This window comes from Rhinolophus hipposideros (genome assembly GCF_964194185.1).
Source record: "Rhinolophus hipposideros genome assembly, chromosome: 3".
Classification (NCBI taxonomy): domain Eukaryota; kingdom Metazoa; phylum Chordata; class Mammalia; order Chiroptera; family Rhinolophidae; genus Rhinolophus; species Rhinolophus hipposideros.
This window is the reverse complement of record NC_138049.1, coordinates 76,141,424-76,155,717: the sequence shown is the minus strand read 5'-3', so window position 1 is coordinate 76,155,717 and position 14,294 is coordinate 76,141,424. Positions and strand designations below refer to the sequence as shown.

At 38.7% G+C, this 14,294-nt stretch overlaps 1 protein-coding gene across 4 annotated transcripts in view; it reads right to left on the bottom strand.

Annotated features, from left to right (window-relative positions):
- The window catches only part of B3GAT2 (beta-1,3-glucuronyltransferase 2), an 88,560-nt gene that overhangs the window by 48,397 nt on the left and 25,869 nt on the right, over positions 1–14,294 (bottom strand). For all 4 annotated transcript variants that reach the window (XR_013993060.1, XR_013993061.1, XR_013993062.1 and 1 more), the window contains exon 2: positions 4,160–4,304. Coding sequence is in view for 1 of the 4 variants with exons in the window: in XM_081044197.1 (XP_080900323.1) it covers positions 4,160–4,304 (145 nt within the window). In the remaining 3 variants the exon portion in view is untranslated. The remainder of the gene's footprint in view (positions 1–4,159; positions 4,305–14,294) is intronic.

The window sequence follows — 14,294 nt, the reverse complement described above, 5'->3', positions numbered from 1 at the left end:
ACGTTTAAAGAATGACCGGGTCAAAGAAGAAATACGAGGAGAGATCTAAAGATACATAGAAACAAATGAGAATGAAAATATATCCAACCAAAATTTTGGGGATGCAGCAAAAGCAGTTTTAAGAGGGAAATTTATATCGTTACAGGCCTATCTCAAAAAACAAGAAAAATCCCAGATAAATAACCTCACAAACTTAAAAACCAGAATTAGAAAAAGAACTAGAAAAAGAAGAAAAAAAATGAGACCCAAAGTAAGCAGAAGAAAGGAAATAATAAAAATCAGAGCAGAACTAAATGAAATAGAGAACAAAAATTCTAGGAAATCGAATGCAACAATATATGAAAAAGATTATTCATCACAACCAAGTGGGGTTCATCCTCGGGGCACAAGGGTCATTCAACATACGCAAATCCATCAATGTGATACGTCACATAAACAAAATAAAGACAAAAATCATATGATTATATCAACTGATGCAGAAAAAGCGTTTGACAAAATACAACATCCATTTATGATTAAAACAATAGGTATAGAAGGAAAATAACTAAACATAATAAAGGCCATATATGACAAACCCTCAATAATATCATAATTAACGGTGAAAAACTCAAGCCCTTTGCTCTACGTTCAGGAACACAACAGAGTTGTCCCCTATCACCTCTGCTTTTCAACATAGTGTTGGAAGTCCTCACCAAGAGCAATCAGGGAAGATAAAGAAATAAAAGGCATGCAAATAGGGAATGAAGAAGTTAAACTGTCACTCTTTGCAGATGACATGATGTTATATATAGAAAACCCTAAAGACTCCACCAGAAGGTATTAGAAACAATAAACAAATACTGCAAAGTTCCCAGTTACAATATCAACGTCAAAAGTCCATTGCATTCCTATATACTAACAATGAAATTCAGAAAAAGAATTAAAAAATATTCCTTTTGCAATTGCAACAAAAAGAATAAAATACCTAGGAATAAACTTAAGCAAAGATGTGAAAGACCTACGTGCTGAAAAGTGTAAGGCATTTTTTAAAGAAACTGAAGAAGACACAAAGAAATGGGAAGACATTCCATGCTCATGGCTTGGAAGAATCAAATTAGTTAAAATGGCCATATTGCCCAAAGCAATATACAGATTTAATGCAATCCCCATCAAAATCCCAATGGCATTTTTTAAAGAAATAGAACAAAAAATCATCAGATTTGTTTGGAACCACAAAAGACCCCGAATAGCCAAAGCAATCCTAAGAATAAAGAACAATGCTGGAGGTATCACACTCTCTGACTTTAGCTTCTACTACAGGGCAACAATAATCAAAACCGCATGGTATTGGCAGAAAAACAGACACATAGACCAATGGAATAGACTTGAGAACCCAGAAATAAACCCACATAAATATGGACAGATAATTTTTGACAAAGAAGCAAAAAACATACAACTGTGAAAAGACAGCCTCTTCAATAAATGGTGCTGGCAGAATTGGATAGCCACGTGCAAAAGAATGAGACTGGACTGCTATCTGTCACCATGTACCAAAATTAATTCAAAATGGATCAAGGACTTAAGCATAAGACCTGACACAATAAACTGCATAGAAGAAAACATAGGTACTAAATTTATGGACGGACCTTGGGTTCAACGAGCATTTTATGAATTTGACTCCAAAGGCAAGGGAAGTAAAAGCTAAAATAAATGAATGGGACAATATCAAACTTAAAAGCTTCTGCACAGCAAAAGAAACCATCAACAAAATAAACAGGCAACCAACTGAATGGGAGAAGATTTTTGCAAACAGTGCCTCCCATAAGGGGCTAATATCTAAAATATACAAGGAACTCATACAACTCAACAACAAAAAACAACCCAATTGAAAAACGGGCAGAAGACCTGAAGAGACATTTCTCCAAAGAGGACATACAAATGGCAAATAGACATATGAAAAAATGCTCAACATCACTAATCATAAGAGAAACGCAAATAAAGACCACAATGAGATATCACCTCACCCCAGTCAGAATGGCTTTCATCAACAAGACAAATAGTAACAAGTGTTGGAGAGGCTGTGGAGAAAAAGGAACCCTCATACACTGTTGGTGGGAATGCAGACTGGTGCAGCCGCTATGGAAGGCAGTGTGGAGGTTCCTCAAAAAATTACGAATAGAATTACCACATGACCCAGCAATCGCTCTCCTGGGTATCTACCCAAAAAATCTGAAAGCATTTCTCTATAGAGACACGTGTACTCCAATGTTCATTGCAGCTCTGTTTACGGTGGCCAAGACATGGAAACAACCAAAATGTCCTTCGATAGATGAATGGATAAAGAAGTTGTGGTATATATACACAATGGAATACTATTCAGCGGTAAGAAAAGATGATATAGGAACATTTGTAACAACATGGATGGATCTCAAGAGTATAATGCTAAGCGAAATAAGTCAGACAGAAAAAGTAGAGAACAATATTATTTCACTGATATGTGGTATATAAACCAAAAACAACAAAAGAACAAGATAAACAAATGAGAAAGAAAAACTCATAGACACAGACAATAGTTTAGTGGTTACCAGAGGGTAAGGGGGTGGGGGTGGGAGATGAGGGTAAGGGGGATCAAATATATGGTGATGGAAAGAGAATTGACTCTGGATGGTGACACACAATGTGATTTAGATGATGTAATACAGAATTGTACACCTGAAATCTATGTAACTTTAATAACAATTGTCATCCCCATAAACTAATTTTCAAAAAAAAGTGAAAAAAAGACACATTATGGTCAGCCTTATATTTTCAGAGCCACCCACTCAGCCTTGATTGAGGAAAGGCCTCTTTTGAGAATCCTGAGGACCTTCCAAGGATAGCTTACATACATCTCTGTCTACCTTCAGGTAAATGCTTTGGTTGAGATGCCAGCTCAGCCCTGTGGCTGCAAGAACTAAAGATCAAAGTGTCAGTCTAGGGTTAGAAGAGGGAGGGAGAGGTCAGGAAGCAGGGGGGGGGCAGGAAAGGTAAGAGATCTAGACTGTCCTTGCGGTCAGAGGTCACAGAGTCCCACAAAACGGGCACTCAGAAAATGGCAAACACTGAATTAAAATATCCTACTTTATCTTCTCCACGATGCAGTGTGACAGACCCGCCACGTGGCCATTCACAAGAGCACCCCACCCCCCAATAGCTGTTATTCCTGGTATTCTTCAGAATGTTGCTCCCTCAATTTATAAGTACGTATGGTCAGAATAAAAGTGATGAAGCCCGTTCAGAACACAGCCTTCTTCCTATCAGAGGTCTGAGCATAGAGCTGTTGATTGCAGTAGGAATTATGTACATGAAGGATTGGCCAAACCCAGGCTGACAGACAGACAGAGCTGTGTTCAGAGCTGAAGATTGATGAAATCCATTTTGAAGCTTTTCTGCCTTTATCTTGTAGGTTACAGATGTCGGTGATTTTTTTTTTTTTTGCCTCTAAGCCTCATGTTTCAAATGGCATCTTTCCACAGTTATCACAGGCATCATTTTATATAACCCACAGAAAATGAGTCACTTTATGATAAAATAGCATTTTAGAATTTGTGGTCTGCCAGGGGTCTTATTTAATTCACTTGCTTGGTTAGGGAATAAAAACTTTAAAAGACGGCTATACTGAAAGTTATTAAATGCTTGAAAAAACAGTAATCCAATTTTATATTTTAGCTGTTAATAATGTATCAACAAGCACTAAATTTATCAATAAGCATTAAAATGATTAGCTTGTACATTTCATATCACTATTAAATTTATCAATAAGCATGTGATATATTGCAATAAATTGGACCTCTAGAGAGAGGCACCAAAATATACAGTCAACAGAGACCTATGAGGCCAGGCCAAGGCCAGTTCTTACCACTGAACCTCCCAACACCCAAACCAGCACCTGGCACAGAAGCATTTGTTGGATAAAGGGTAGCTGCATGGTGACCAAACGGAATGGAATCAACTTCCACTTGAATTAAGCAAAGAGCCTGTTCTGAAGGGTTAGTTAAATTGCTCGTGTGCTGAACATGACACAATCCAAGGTTTTAACCAAAGTGTTTTAAAACTTCCTTCCTCTAGTGCTTTGTTAGAAATGTGAGTACCGGTAAGTAAGAACAATTGGGCAGGAGCAAATGTTACCCATCACACTCACCTGCCATGTCGATGGCAAAAGGCCTGTCTGCTCTCCAGCCAGTGTACCAACCAACGACTTTGCCATTTTCCACCAATGGACGTTCATAGCGTCGCCCGCCAACCAGGCCCACGGGCCAGACAGAGACCTTGCGTGTGGTTCGCATCTATGAAAAGGGGAAAGAGATTTGAGTTAAGTTTCCTCTGGGAAAAGAACTTGAAGGAAGAAAGGAATGTGAGCCACATAGAAGAAATGGGAAGGGGGAGGGAGATGAACCTCCAAAGGTTGAAGGTTTCCAGACAGAAGGCTTCTGTTGACAGACTGCTACCCAATGACTGTCTGGCTGCTCAGCGCCACTGCTGTTAGTTCTGTTACACTACGCCAGCCACTCAAGGCTTAAGAAGACTACAGTGGCTGTCAATATCTGAACATGGTTGACTTGAAGTTGAGTTGCGACTATTAAATATGTTCTATTTGTTTCAAAGTTGAATCTTCTAAACAATACTTTGTGTCTTCAGAAATGAGAAGGTTTAGGTCCCCTTTAGGAAACTTTATGACTCAGCAGCAGCAAACATTTCACTCAGAGGAGCCATAGGAGCTGCCTTTTTCTACATAACTTACTGTGACAGCACAGTGAAATCTTGGCTGTGGACCCTGATACGGAGGAGACAGCAGGCACCCTCCCGGGTGACAAAAAGAAAAATACACCCTAAATCCCTCTGCCTTTTGATTTCAAGTGGGCCAAACAATAGAGGAAGTTGCCCTACCCAGGCAGTTGCAGTAGCTGGTCCCCATCCTGCAACATTGGTGAATCTAGCGGAGTCCTAGTTATAGAAAACCCTCAACTTAAAAGTCATTCGCTGGGAAACACACGTTCACAAGAAATCTCTATGATAACGGGCAGCATTTTGGGAGGAAAACGACCACCTTCTTTCTGGATGTGTGCTGAATAGGACCATAGCCCACGTGGCACCTTTGTGCAAACTAGAAAAAGATGCCCCTTTCTCAAGCAGACACACTCCATGCTGGGACCCGTGGCTTATGGGCCCAGCCATCAATGTATTGACTGGATTTCAGTTCCATTCACCCTCTCACCTGGGTGTGTCCTGGAGCAGGGCATAACCTGCACTGCAGCTGAGGTGGAACTGTGGCGAAGGGAATTATAACCTCAGCACTGATGCTTTACCTTTACTTGCTATAGAACTGGGCCATGATCAGTTAACCAATGGTTAAAATAATGATTATTAATCAAGGATTTTTTTTTATGAAAGAAAGGAAAATTATATATTTGGGAAAGATTTTTCAAATGCAATTGAAATAAAAAGTCATATTATTAAAGATTAAAAATAAATTACAAGCTCCCATTTGCCAAACATCTCGATTTTACTTATTTATTTATATCCCAGCTCATTCCCAAGAGAACTTCAGGGCAGGCAGCATTGCAGGTAATGAGGATCTCACTGTAGCGGTCTTCCTCAAATCTGAAACTACTGTTTTCGCAGTCTTTCCTTTTTCAATAAGTTAATCACTGTTGCCTTGTGGTGGCTCATACTAATGTACACGATGATTTTTAAAACACTCTACTGAGTAATACCACTGACTGCAGAAACGAGTTAGGAAGTCCTGAGACTATTATCTTTAGAAAGGACTGCTTGCAAGGCTGACCCTTGGCTGGCATCTGAAAACCTGGCTTTTGAAAAACTCCCTGCACTGATAATATTGTTTTGCCAGCCTAGGGTACTCAACACTTGCTTTCCTTTGGGGAATCTGAAATACTGGTGGGCCCGGTGGTGCCTATATGACCAGTCTCCAGTAAAAATCCTGACTCTTACATGGGTTTCTCTGGGCATAAACATTGTACACTCATGGTTACATTTTTGCTGCTGGAGGGAAGGTGTGCTCTGTGGCCCCTCAGAGGAGGGACAAAACAATGGAAGCCTGCACATGGATTCCTCCAGACTCCTCCTAATGATGTCTTTTCCACTCACTGATCCAGCTATGTGTCCTTACTGTGTCACTGTAATAAATCTTTGACACAAGTACAGCAGGTCCTCAAATAACGTCATTTTGTTCAACTTGATTTTGTCAGAGCATAGATGATATCCTGTAAGAACTTCACTCTTGTTTATATCAATTAGTGTAAAATTGGTTTCATTAATATTACTTTGCTTATAAAAGTCACAGAACCTATCAGCAATGTTAAATAGGGACTTACTGTATAATTATTATATATAATGCTGTATAACTATATATAATGTATAACTATATATAATGTGTAACTATATAACTATATATACACACATATATAACTATATAACTATATATATACACATATATATAACTATATAACTATATATGTACACACACACACACACATATATATATATATATATATATAAATACTGTATATATATAATGCTGAGTGCTGTGAATCCTAGTAAATCACTTAACATGGGTGGACTTGGGGACCCCTGAAAGAATAAAAAACACTTTTTAAAGTGTAAAATTTGATACATTTGGACATATGTATATAGCCACAAAACCATCATCACAAGGAAGATAATAAATATATCCATCACCCTCCAGGTTCTTTGTGTGCTCTTTTAAAAAATCCACCCCTCACGCCTTCTCCACCTCCTCTACCCACAGGCAACGACTGATGGCCTTTCTATCACTGTACATTAGTTTGCATTTCATAGAATTTTATATGAATGAAATCATAGAGTGCATACTGTTTTTTTTTTCAAAAAATTGTCTTCTTTACTCAGTATAGCTATATGGAGATTTATCCTTGTAATGTGTATCAACAGTTAATTCCTTTTAATTGCTGAACATCCTGTTGTATGGATGTGTCACAGTTTTGGTTTTGGGGTATTTTTTTTTATTTGCCTGTGGATAAACATTTCAATTGTTTCAAGCTTTTGGCTATTACAGATGAAGCTGCTATAATATTTGTGGACAAGCCTATGTGGAGTTTTGTTTTGGATAAACACCTAAGAGTGGAATGGCTGGATAATAGCATAGGTACACATTTAACTTTTAAAGAAACTGCCAAATTATTTTCCAAAGTTCTCGTCCCATTTTACATTCCCACCAGCTGTGCATGTGAGTCCCAGTTATTCCACACCCTCACCAACACTTGGTGTGATCAGTGTTTAATCTTAGCCATTCTGATAGGTTATTAGTATCTCATTGTGGTTTGAAATCACATTTTTCTAATTGCTAATGATATTGAGCATCTTTTCATGTGCTTATTTGCCATCTGTATCGCTTGTTTGGTGAAATATTTGTTCAAAGTTGCCTATTTTTAAAATTGTTTATTTCCTTATTATTGAGTTTTAAGTGCTATTTCTATATTCTGACTTCAAATCCTTCCCCAAATACATTATTTATAAATCTTTTCTCTCAGTGTGTGGCTCACCTTTTCATAATAATGTCTTTTGAAGAACAGAAGCTTTTAATGTTGATGAAGTCCAATTCATTAATTTGTTCTTTCATGGATCATGCTTTTGGTATTATATCTATCTTTGTCGAACCTAAGTCACAGGGGTTTTCTCCCCCTTTCTAGAAGTATTATAGTTTTAGGTTTTACATTTAGATTATTAACCCCTTTAAGTTAATTTGTGTATATGGTATTATGGTATGAGGGACTGATTGAAGCTTTTTTTTTTTTTTTGGCATATGGCTATCCAATTATTCCAACTGTATCTAATTATCCCAAATAACTAAACTGCTTTTACACCTTTGTCAATAATCGGTTGTCATATACATGTGAATTTATTTCTGGACATTCTCCTCTGATTTACTGGTCTATTTGGTGATCTTGCTGCTAATATCACACTGTTTTGACTTACTAGGGATTTATAATAACTCTTGAAATCAGGTAGTGTTAGTCCTCCAACTTTGTTCTTTATCAAAGTTGTTTTGACTTCTTCTAACTCCTTTTCATTTCCATATGAGTTTCAGAGTCAGTCTGTCCATTTAAGCGTATCAATAAGGTTAAAACTGATATCTTAACAATATTGGGTCTTCTAACCCATGAATATGATAGAGCTCTCCATTTATTTAGATCTTTAATTTCTCTCAGTAATACTTTAATGATTTAATTCTTGAATCAATAATAATATTTAATGCTTTTATGTCCTAGGTATTCTCCATAGGTGGAGAAACTCCAGAAAATTTAAGATTTTCACAAAGATACAGCCCTCTCCCCATCTCACTGTTTCCTCCCACACTGTAGAAAATAAAAATATCTCAAAATTTTTTGTCTTATATCTCAAACAGGCCCAAACATACTGAGACTGAGAAACCAAGTTAAATCTAACACATATGTCTTTCTTAAATTAACAGAATGGCCTTATATCTATAAGGAACTAACAAGAGTACTGTGTTCTTTTTTGCTATTTCCTTAATGCGCATGATTTTTCAGCTCTGAAGCTGCCTTTTCCCAGAGCACTAAATTTTCAAATCTGTGATAAATTGGTAAGCAGGCCCTATCTCAGACTTGTATGTCCTCTTGAGAAGGATAGTTTGTGCCCTGAATACGTACAGTAGGTGCCAAAAAAGTCTTGGTACGTGTGTAAGCAGCGGGTAGTAATTGAAATGTGGGCCACATGTAACAACCAATCCTTATGTACCTTTGCTGTGCAAGGGACAAACTCACAATCGAAGAGGGCAGATAATAAAACAACAGAAGGCAAAAATGTGTTTAAAATATGAAAAGAGAACTTACCATTAAAAGGAATGATAAACCATAACTGTAGGACGACTAGTAAGGACACAATTAAAGGTGGCCAAGCATGTTTTGTGGCAGGTTTTCCTTTAAGCCAGGCCATGACAGATAAGTGGGATTTTGCCCACAGACTACAGAACGACCTAGGGTTCTAGGTAATAGGATGAATCAAAGATGCAAAACTTCATAGTTCTGTGCCAATTTCGTGCTTCAAAACATAGGTTTTGCTTAGCATACCCCAAATTTCTTGAGAGGATCTCAGAGCTAACATTTGTTCATGCTTTATTTTTTTCAGAGGGTGGGGTGTTAAGGTGAAGCAATGACTATCTGAATGCAGGGGATGTGGGGGATTCTGGTTCCAGTATGCTAAATACATCTTTTTTAATTGTCATTTAAATAGTTTAAACCTTTTTGGAACGATCCAGATGCCCTTACCATGTATATGCGGCTATGAGATTGAGTACAGAATGCTTCATCACTGAGTCACACACAGCATCTCAGAACAGACCACTGGACTATATAGAGTGCACCAGACATTTCAAAGGAAAATAGCACCGCTATTTACAGAACTTCTTCATTTCACCCCTGGGATCTATCCTTTGTTGTGTGTCCTTTTCACTAAATCTACACGCTTTAAGGATTCCTTGGCAGCCATGTTCTTTTCTGAGAGGGGAGAAAAATGTAACAATGACTGTTACTATTAAAAGGAAAGCCCTTTCATACAACTAAAATGTCCTCAGTATTAAAAACCTTTGTGACTTTCTTAATACGAAAGAGCAGTTACATAACAGGCACAACTTCAGATGCCTGAGGTGAACTCCAACCTAACACACACCAAGGAATAAAGCCCTGGATATTAAGATAGAGAAGAAGTAATTCACATATTTATAAGAGTTACAATGTTACAAACAGGTTGGTCCCCAAAGGCGTTCTCTTCCTATTTATCCAATGCCAGAGTCATACTCCGGCCAGAACCCCCAATTTAAACAAACAAGACTTGCACGTCAATGTTAAGCAGTCAAACTGAGTTCAGGCACAGTAATTTCCATAAACCCAATGGCTACAAAGGACACAAAATACACAGTTGGTACATTTCCACACTCCTCCAGGCCAAGTGCCATTTAAACTATCCCAGGGCCAGTGGTGCTTATCTGCATCTTCTCCAGGAAAGGAGAGAGGCAGGTAATCCCTGTGCATGCCAGTGCCTGGTGACTCTAACCAACAACCAGCTCTGTTCCTTTGGCCAACTTGTTTTTACCCCCCTGCAGCTTTAAGCTGCATCCTTTGGGTCCCGCCTTGGGAAATGGCTGGCAGGCAGCTCCAGGGACTGGAACACTTCAGAAGATCACACATGTATGTGCTCATAAAGCTGCTAGCATAAAACCAAAAAAGTTCAACAAATGCCTTTAGCTTCTTTTAAAACATACCACTAGGTGAAATCTTGTTTTATTTTTTCCAAAGGGAAATGAATCAAGTTCTTGATTTTCTGAAATTTAAAATGCCGTCGGCAACCTCAAGGAGTAGAATTACCATAAAGAACGTTGCATTCTGTATCCCGCATTTCAAACTATTAATTTCAGAGGAAAAAAGAAAACCCATCCCAAATCAAACAGGTATCCAATGAAAACACACAAAGCAAAGAGCAGTGCAAACATGAAGGAATACGGAAGTGATGACATAGAGCCGTCCACACTGGATAATACATACATACATATATATATATATATATACACGTGTATATATATATATATATGTGTGTGTACATATATTTGTGTATATACATATATTTCTATTATTTCTACTTCTATTTCTAGGTATGTGTATATACATGGGTTAGTATACACACATATTTCCTTACTCTGTCAGCTGAGGGCATAGAACCAATGACATTCCAGTAGCAAAAGCCCGCTTAGCACCCAGATTTTGGTTTCTAATACCATGCAGTAATAAAGGGAACAGATACTGGAAGTGGCTAATTCTAGGACTGCAGGAGAAATAAACAAGATGATCCTGGGGTATCTATAGAGCTAAACAGTAAGGAAGTACACACGTACACACACGTACACACACACACACACACACACACTGAAGCCTGCACACTGATGGGGACATGTAAAAGGTCCACCGGAGTCGACTGAAAGAGCCCCAAATGGCCAATGGTGGAACAATTTGAGCAACAAAATAAAGTAGTATTAGATTACAACCTAAAGTATGAAATAAGTACTAAATATAATACCACCTAAAGTATATGAATTGAATAAAGTATTTGGTATACAGTACTGAATAAATAAATGAGAAATAGACAAACTATCCGTGCAGAAGAATTCCCAATAATTTATGTAGATAACCCTCCCCCACCCAAGAATGTGGAGCATAGCTCCCCACTCCTTAGCTAAGGTAATTTTCTTCCAAAGAGAACAGTATGGAAGGGGGCAGAGAGTGTACCTTTCCAGCAAAGAAGCCTGACAAGCCCTACCTCAGCTAGATGATCAAGGTTAAGATGATAAATCATGTTGATAGTATGTACCCTTGACATGAGGCGCTGAGAATGGCACGTTACCTCTGTGGTCTTCTGTAATACCATTCTCCAATGGAAGGAACCCGGGCCTGTTGGAGAAATAGCTGATTCTAAGACTGGGATGTGAAATATACAAGATGAGCCTAAAGCATCTTGTAGTGCCAGAAAATAAGGAACTATTTGAAAAAAAAAAACAAACAATAACTGATGTTGTTTTTTGATGAGGGTATGTCAAAAGAATTGATGAGGGTATGTCAAAAGAAATAGCCAACCGAAAGGACTCCCAAAGGCCAGAGTTGGAACAATTTGAGCTATAAAATAACATTGATAGTATGGACCTTTGACATAATGTTATGAAAATGGCACTTTACCCTGTACTCTTCACAAAAACCCATCACCACTTTCTAATCGTGAGAAAAATCAGAGAAATTTCAATAGAGAGGCATGCTACAATATACCTGACAAGTACTCCTCAAAACTGTTAAGGTCATCAAAAACAAGGAAAATCTGAGAAACTGTTACAAACAAGAGGAATCTATGGAGAGACATGACAATTAAATGTAATGTAGTACCCAGAATAGGACTCTAGAACAGAGATATAACACTACAAAAAAACTAAGGACATCTAAATAAAGACCTTATTTAATATTGACTCACTGATAAAAACATATGTACCATATTAATGTATGGTTATGGGGTATATGGGAACTTTCTAGAATCATCTCAGTTTTTCTCTAAATACAAAACTGTTGTAAAAATAAAGTCTATTATTTTAAAAAAAGAAATCCCTTTTGAAAGTGCCTAAAGCGATCATCCTTCTCTATCTCCCTCTGTCAGGTACGATGCAGACTTATTCTCTAGCCTGGGGTCAATTTTTCACTCACGTTCTATGCTCTTTTTATTGTGAAGATCAAAGCTCCCAAGCTGAAGCATTTGGCCACATGTGACCCCACAGGAAAGTTTGGTTTGGCCCTCACAGAGTTTTTGTGTTTTAAATTGAGACGTGTTAAAATCCAAAGATTTCTGATCTCTCTGAAAATCTGGCAGACTGTGCTAGCATTCCATTATAGCAACATAATGGCACTGAGAGGCCATGTCTCTTTCAGCAGTACCAGCCATGTCCCCCCACCGTTCCTCTTAACAGCCCCAAAGCTGAGCCCACATGTCAATCACTGTTCGTTACTAATTTGTTCTGTCATGGGAAATAATCCTCCTTTCCAAGTGGGAAAGTGGAAAGCAGACCAAACGGGCCATGCCTTTCAAGAAAACAGGGAGGCAACACTGTTGTATGTATGGAAATTGGGAATGTTCCTGTATATTTAATATGCAAAGTACATGTATAAAAGACACCATTAGAAACAAGAACTATGAGAAATATATGAGAAAGGGACATAATTAAAAATCCTTAATAAATGAAAAAAAATCAGGGTGAAGTTTTAGTCCTTTCAGTTTTAATACAAATAAGGTAATACTGCTTACAAATGGCCAGTTTCTCTTAATTATATACCCGCTTGAAGGTATGTGACTTTTTGAATCCTGGTATGCACTGGCTGAGAGGAACTAGCTTGGGCTTTGTTCATAATGAAGCTACAATAATCAAGACAATGTTGTATTAGTATAAAGATAGACATGTAGATAAATGGAAGAGATTAGAGAGTTCAGAAATACTTCTTCCCACAAATGGGTTGTTCATTTTTTTTTCTTTTTGCTAACATGCCAAGGAAATTCAAAGGGGGAAAAGGTAGTCTATTTAATACTATGTAGGCAGAGCTGGAGCAAATGTACATCTATGTTTAAAAAAAAAGAAAGCAAGAAAAGGGGAGAGAAAGAGAGAAGAAAAAAAACTTCGATCCGTATATCTCACAATATTCATAAAAATTAACCCAAATTGAATCATGGACCTAAACACAGAAGCTAAATTTATAAAACTTATAGAATATAGGAGAAGACATCATAAAGAAGACTGTATGAGGTGAGCCTCTGGAAATCTCCCCTGGAATTTACAACAAATTGAACAATTCCACAAAGGACTCCCTACACAACAGACAGGAAAGACTAAGAAGCGCACTACTGAGATCATCTAAAGGTGGGCAAATTATGAAAGCGGGGGAGGAGGGAAGGGAAAAGTGAGACGTGGCCTCGTGGGTGCAGGACACAGACCTACCTTGGTGCCCTGCATCCCGGAACTTCCGCAGCTGCAGGAGACGGAAGAACTCGGACTGCTAGGGCTCTGCTTACGACCCACAGGGCTGACGGGGCAGCATATAACACGGCTGAACCCAATGCTCACGGCAGAGACCTTGGAGCAAAGACTGAGGGAAGAAGGCTGAAAACGGTGGTTTAAGCCCTCACTACCGAACAGAGAAGGGAAGCCTTAGGCACTGAGACTAGTCGCCCCTTCCCTACCCTCCCAGAGCTCTCCCGGCCCCCACCTCCCCACCTGCCCGGTGCTAGAAGCAGAACAGTAGCAGTGTCAGATCAAACGAACAGAATATTTGCAGTTCTGAGAACTGTAGACCGCAGACATGGACTCGCAGCCCAACTAGTTCTGGCAAAAGGGAAGGAGCCAGGGAAGCAGGACTGGCCGTGGTGTTGGTGGTGGTCTCCGCCATTGCTCTGGGCCACCTCTCATAACCCACCCTGCTGTTATCCCCATCAATCTGGAGAGATCCCTGCAGGAGTAAACATAGCATCTGAAACACACGGGCTCTAAATCTGGGGCAGGAAGAGCTTTGGAACCTCAGAAGCTCTCCACATCCCCCCATGGAGGCAGTGCCCTATGACCCAGGCAAACTGTTCACAGAACACAAGGCCACCTTCCAGAAAATCCCCCCCATTGTGTGAGAAGCTGGAATAGTGCAGAGAAAATATAACACTACAGTGTGAGAAAGAATAAAAGGCTGTAG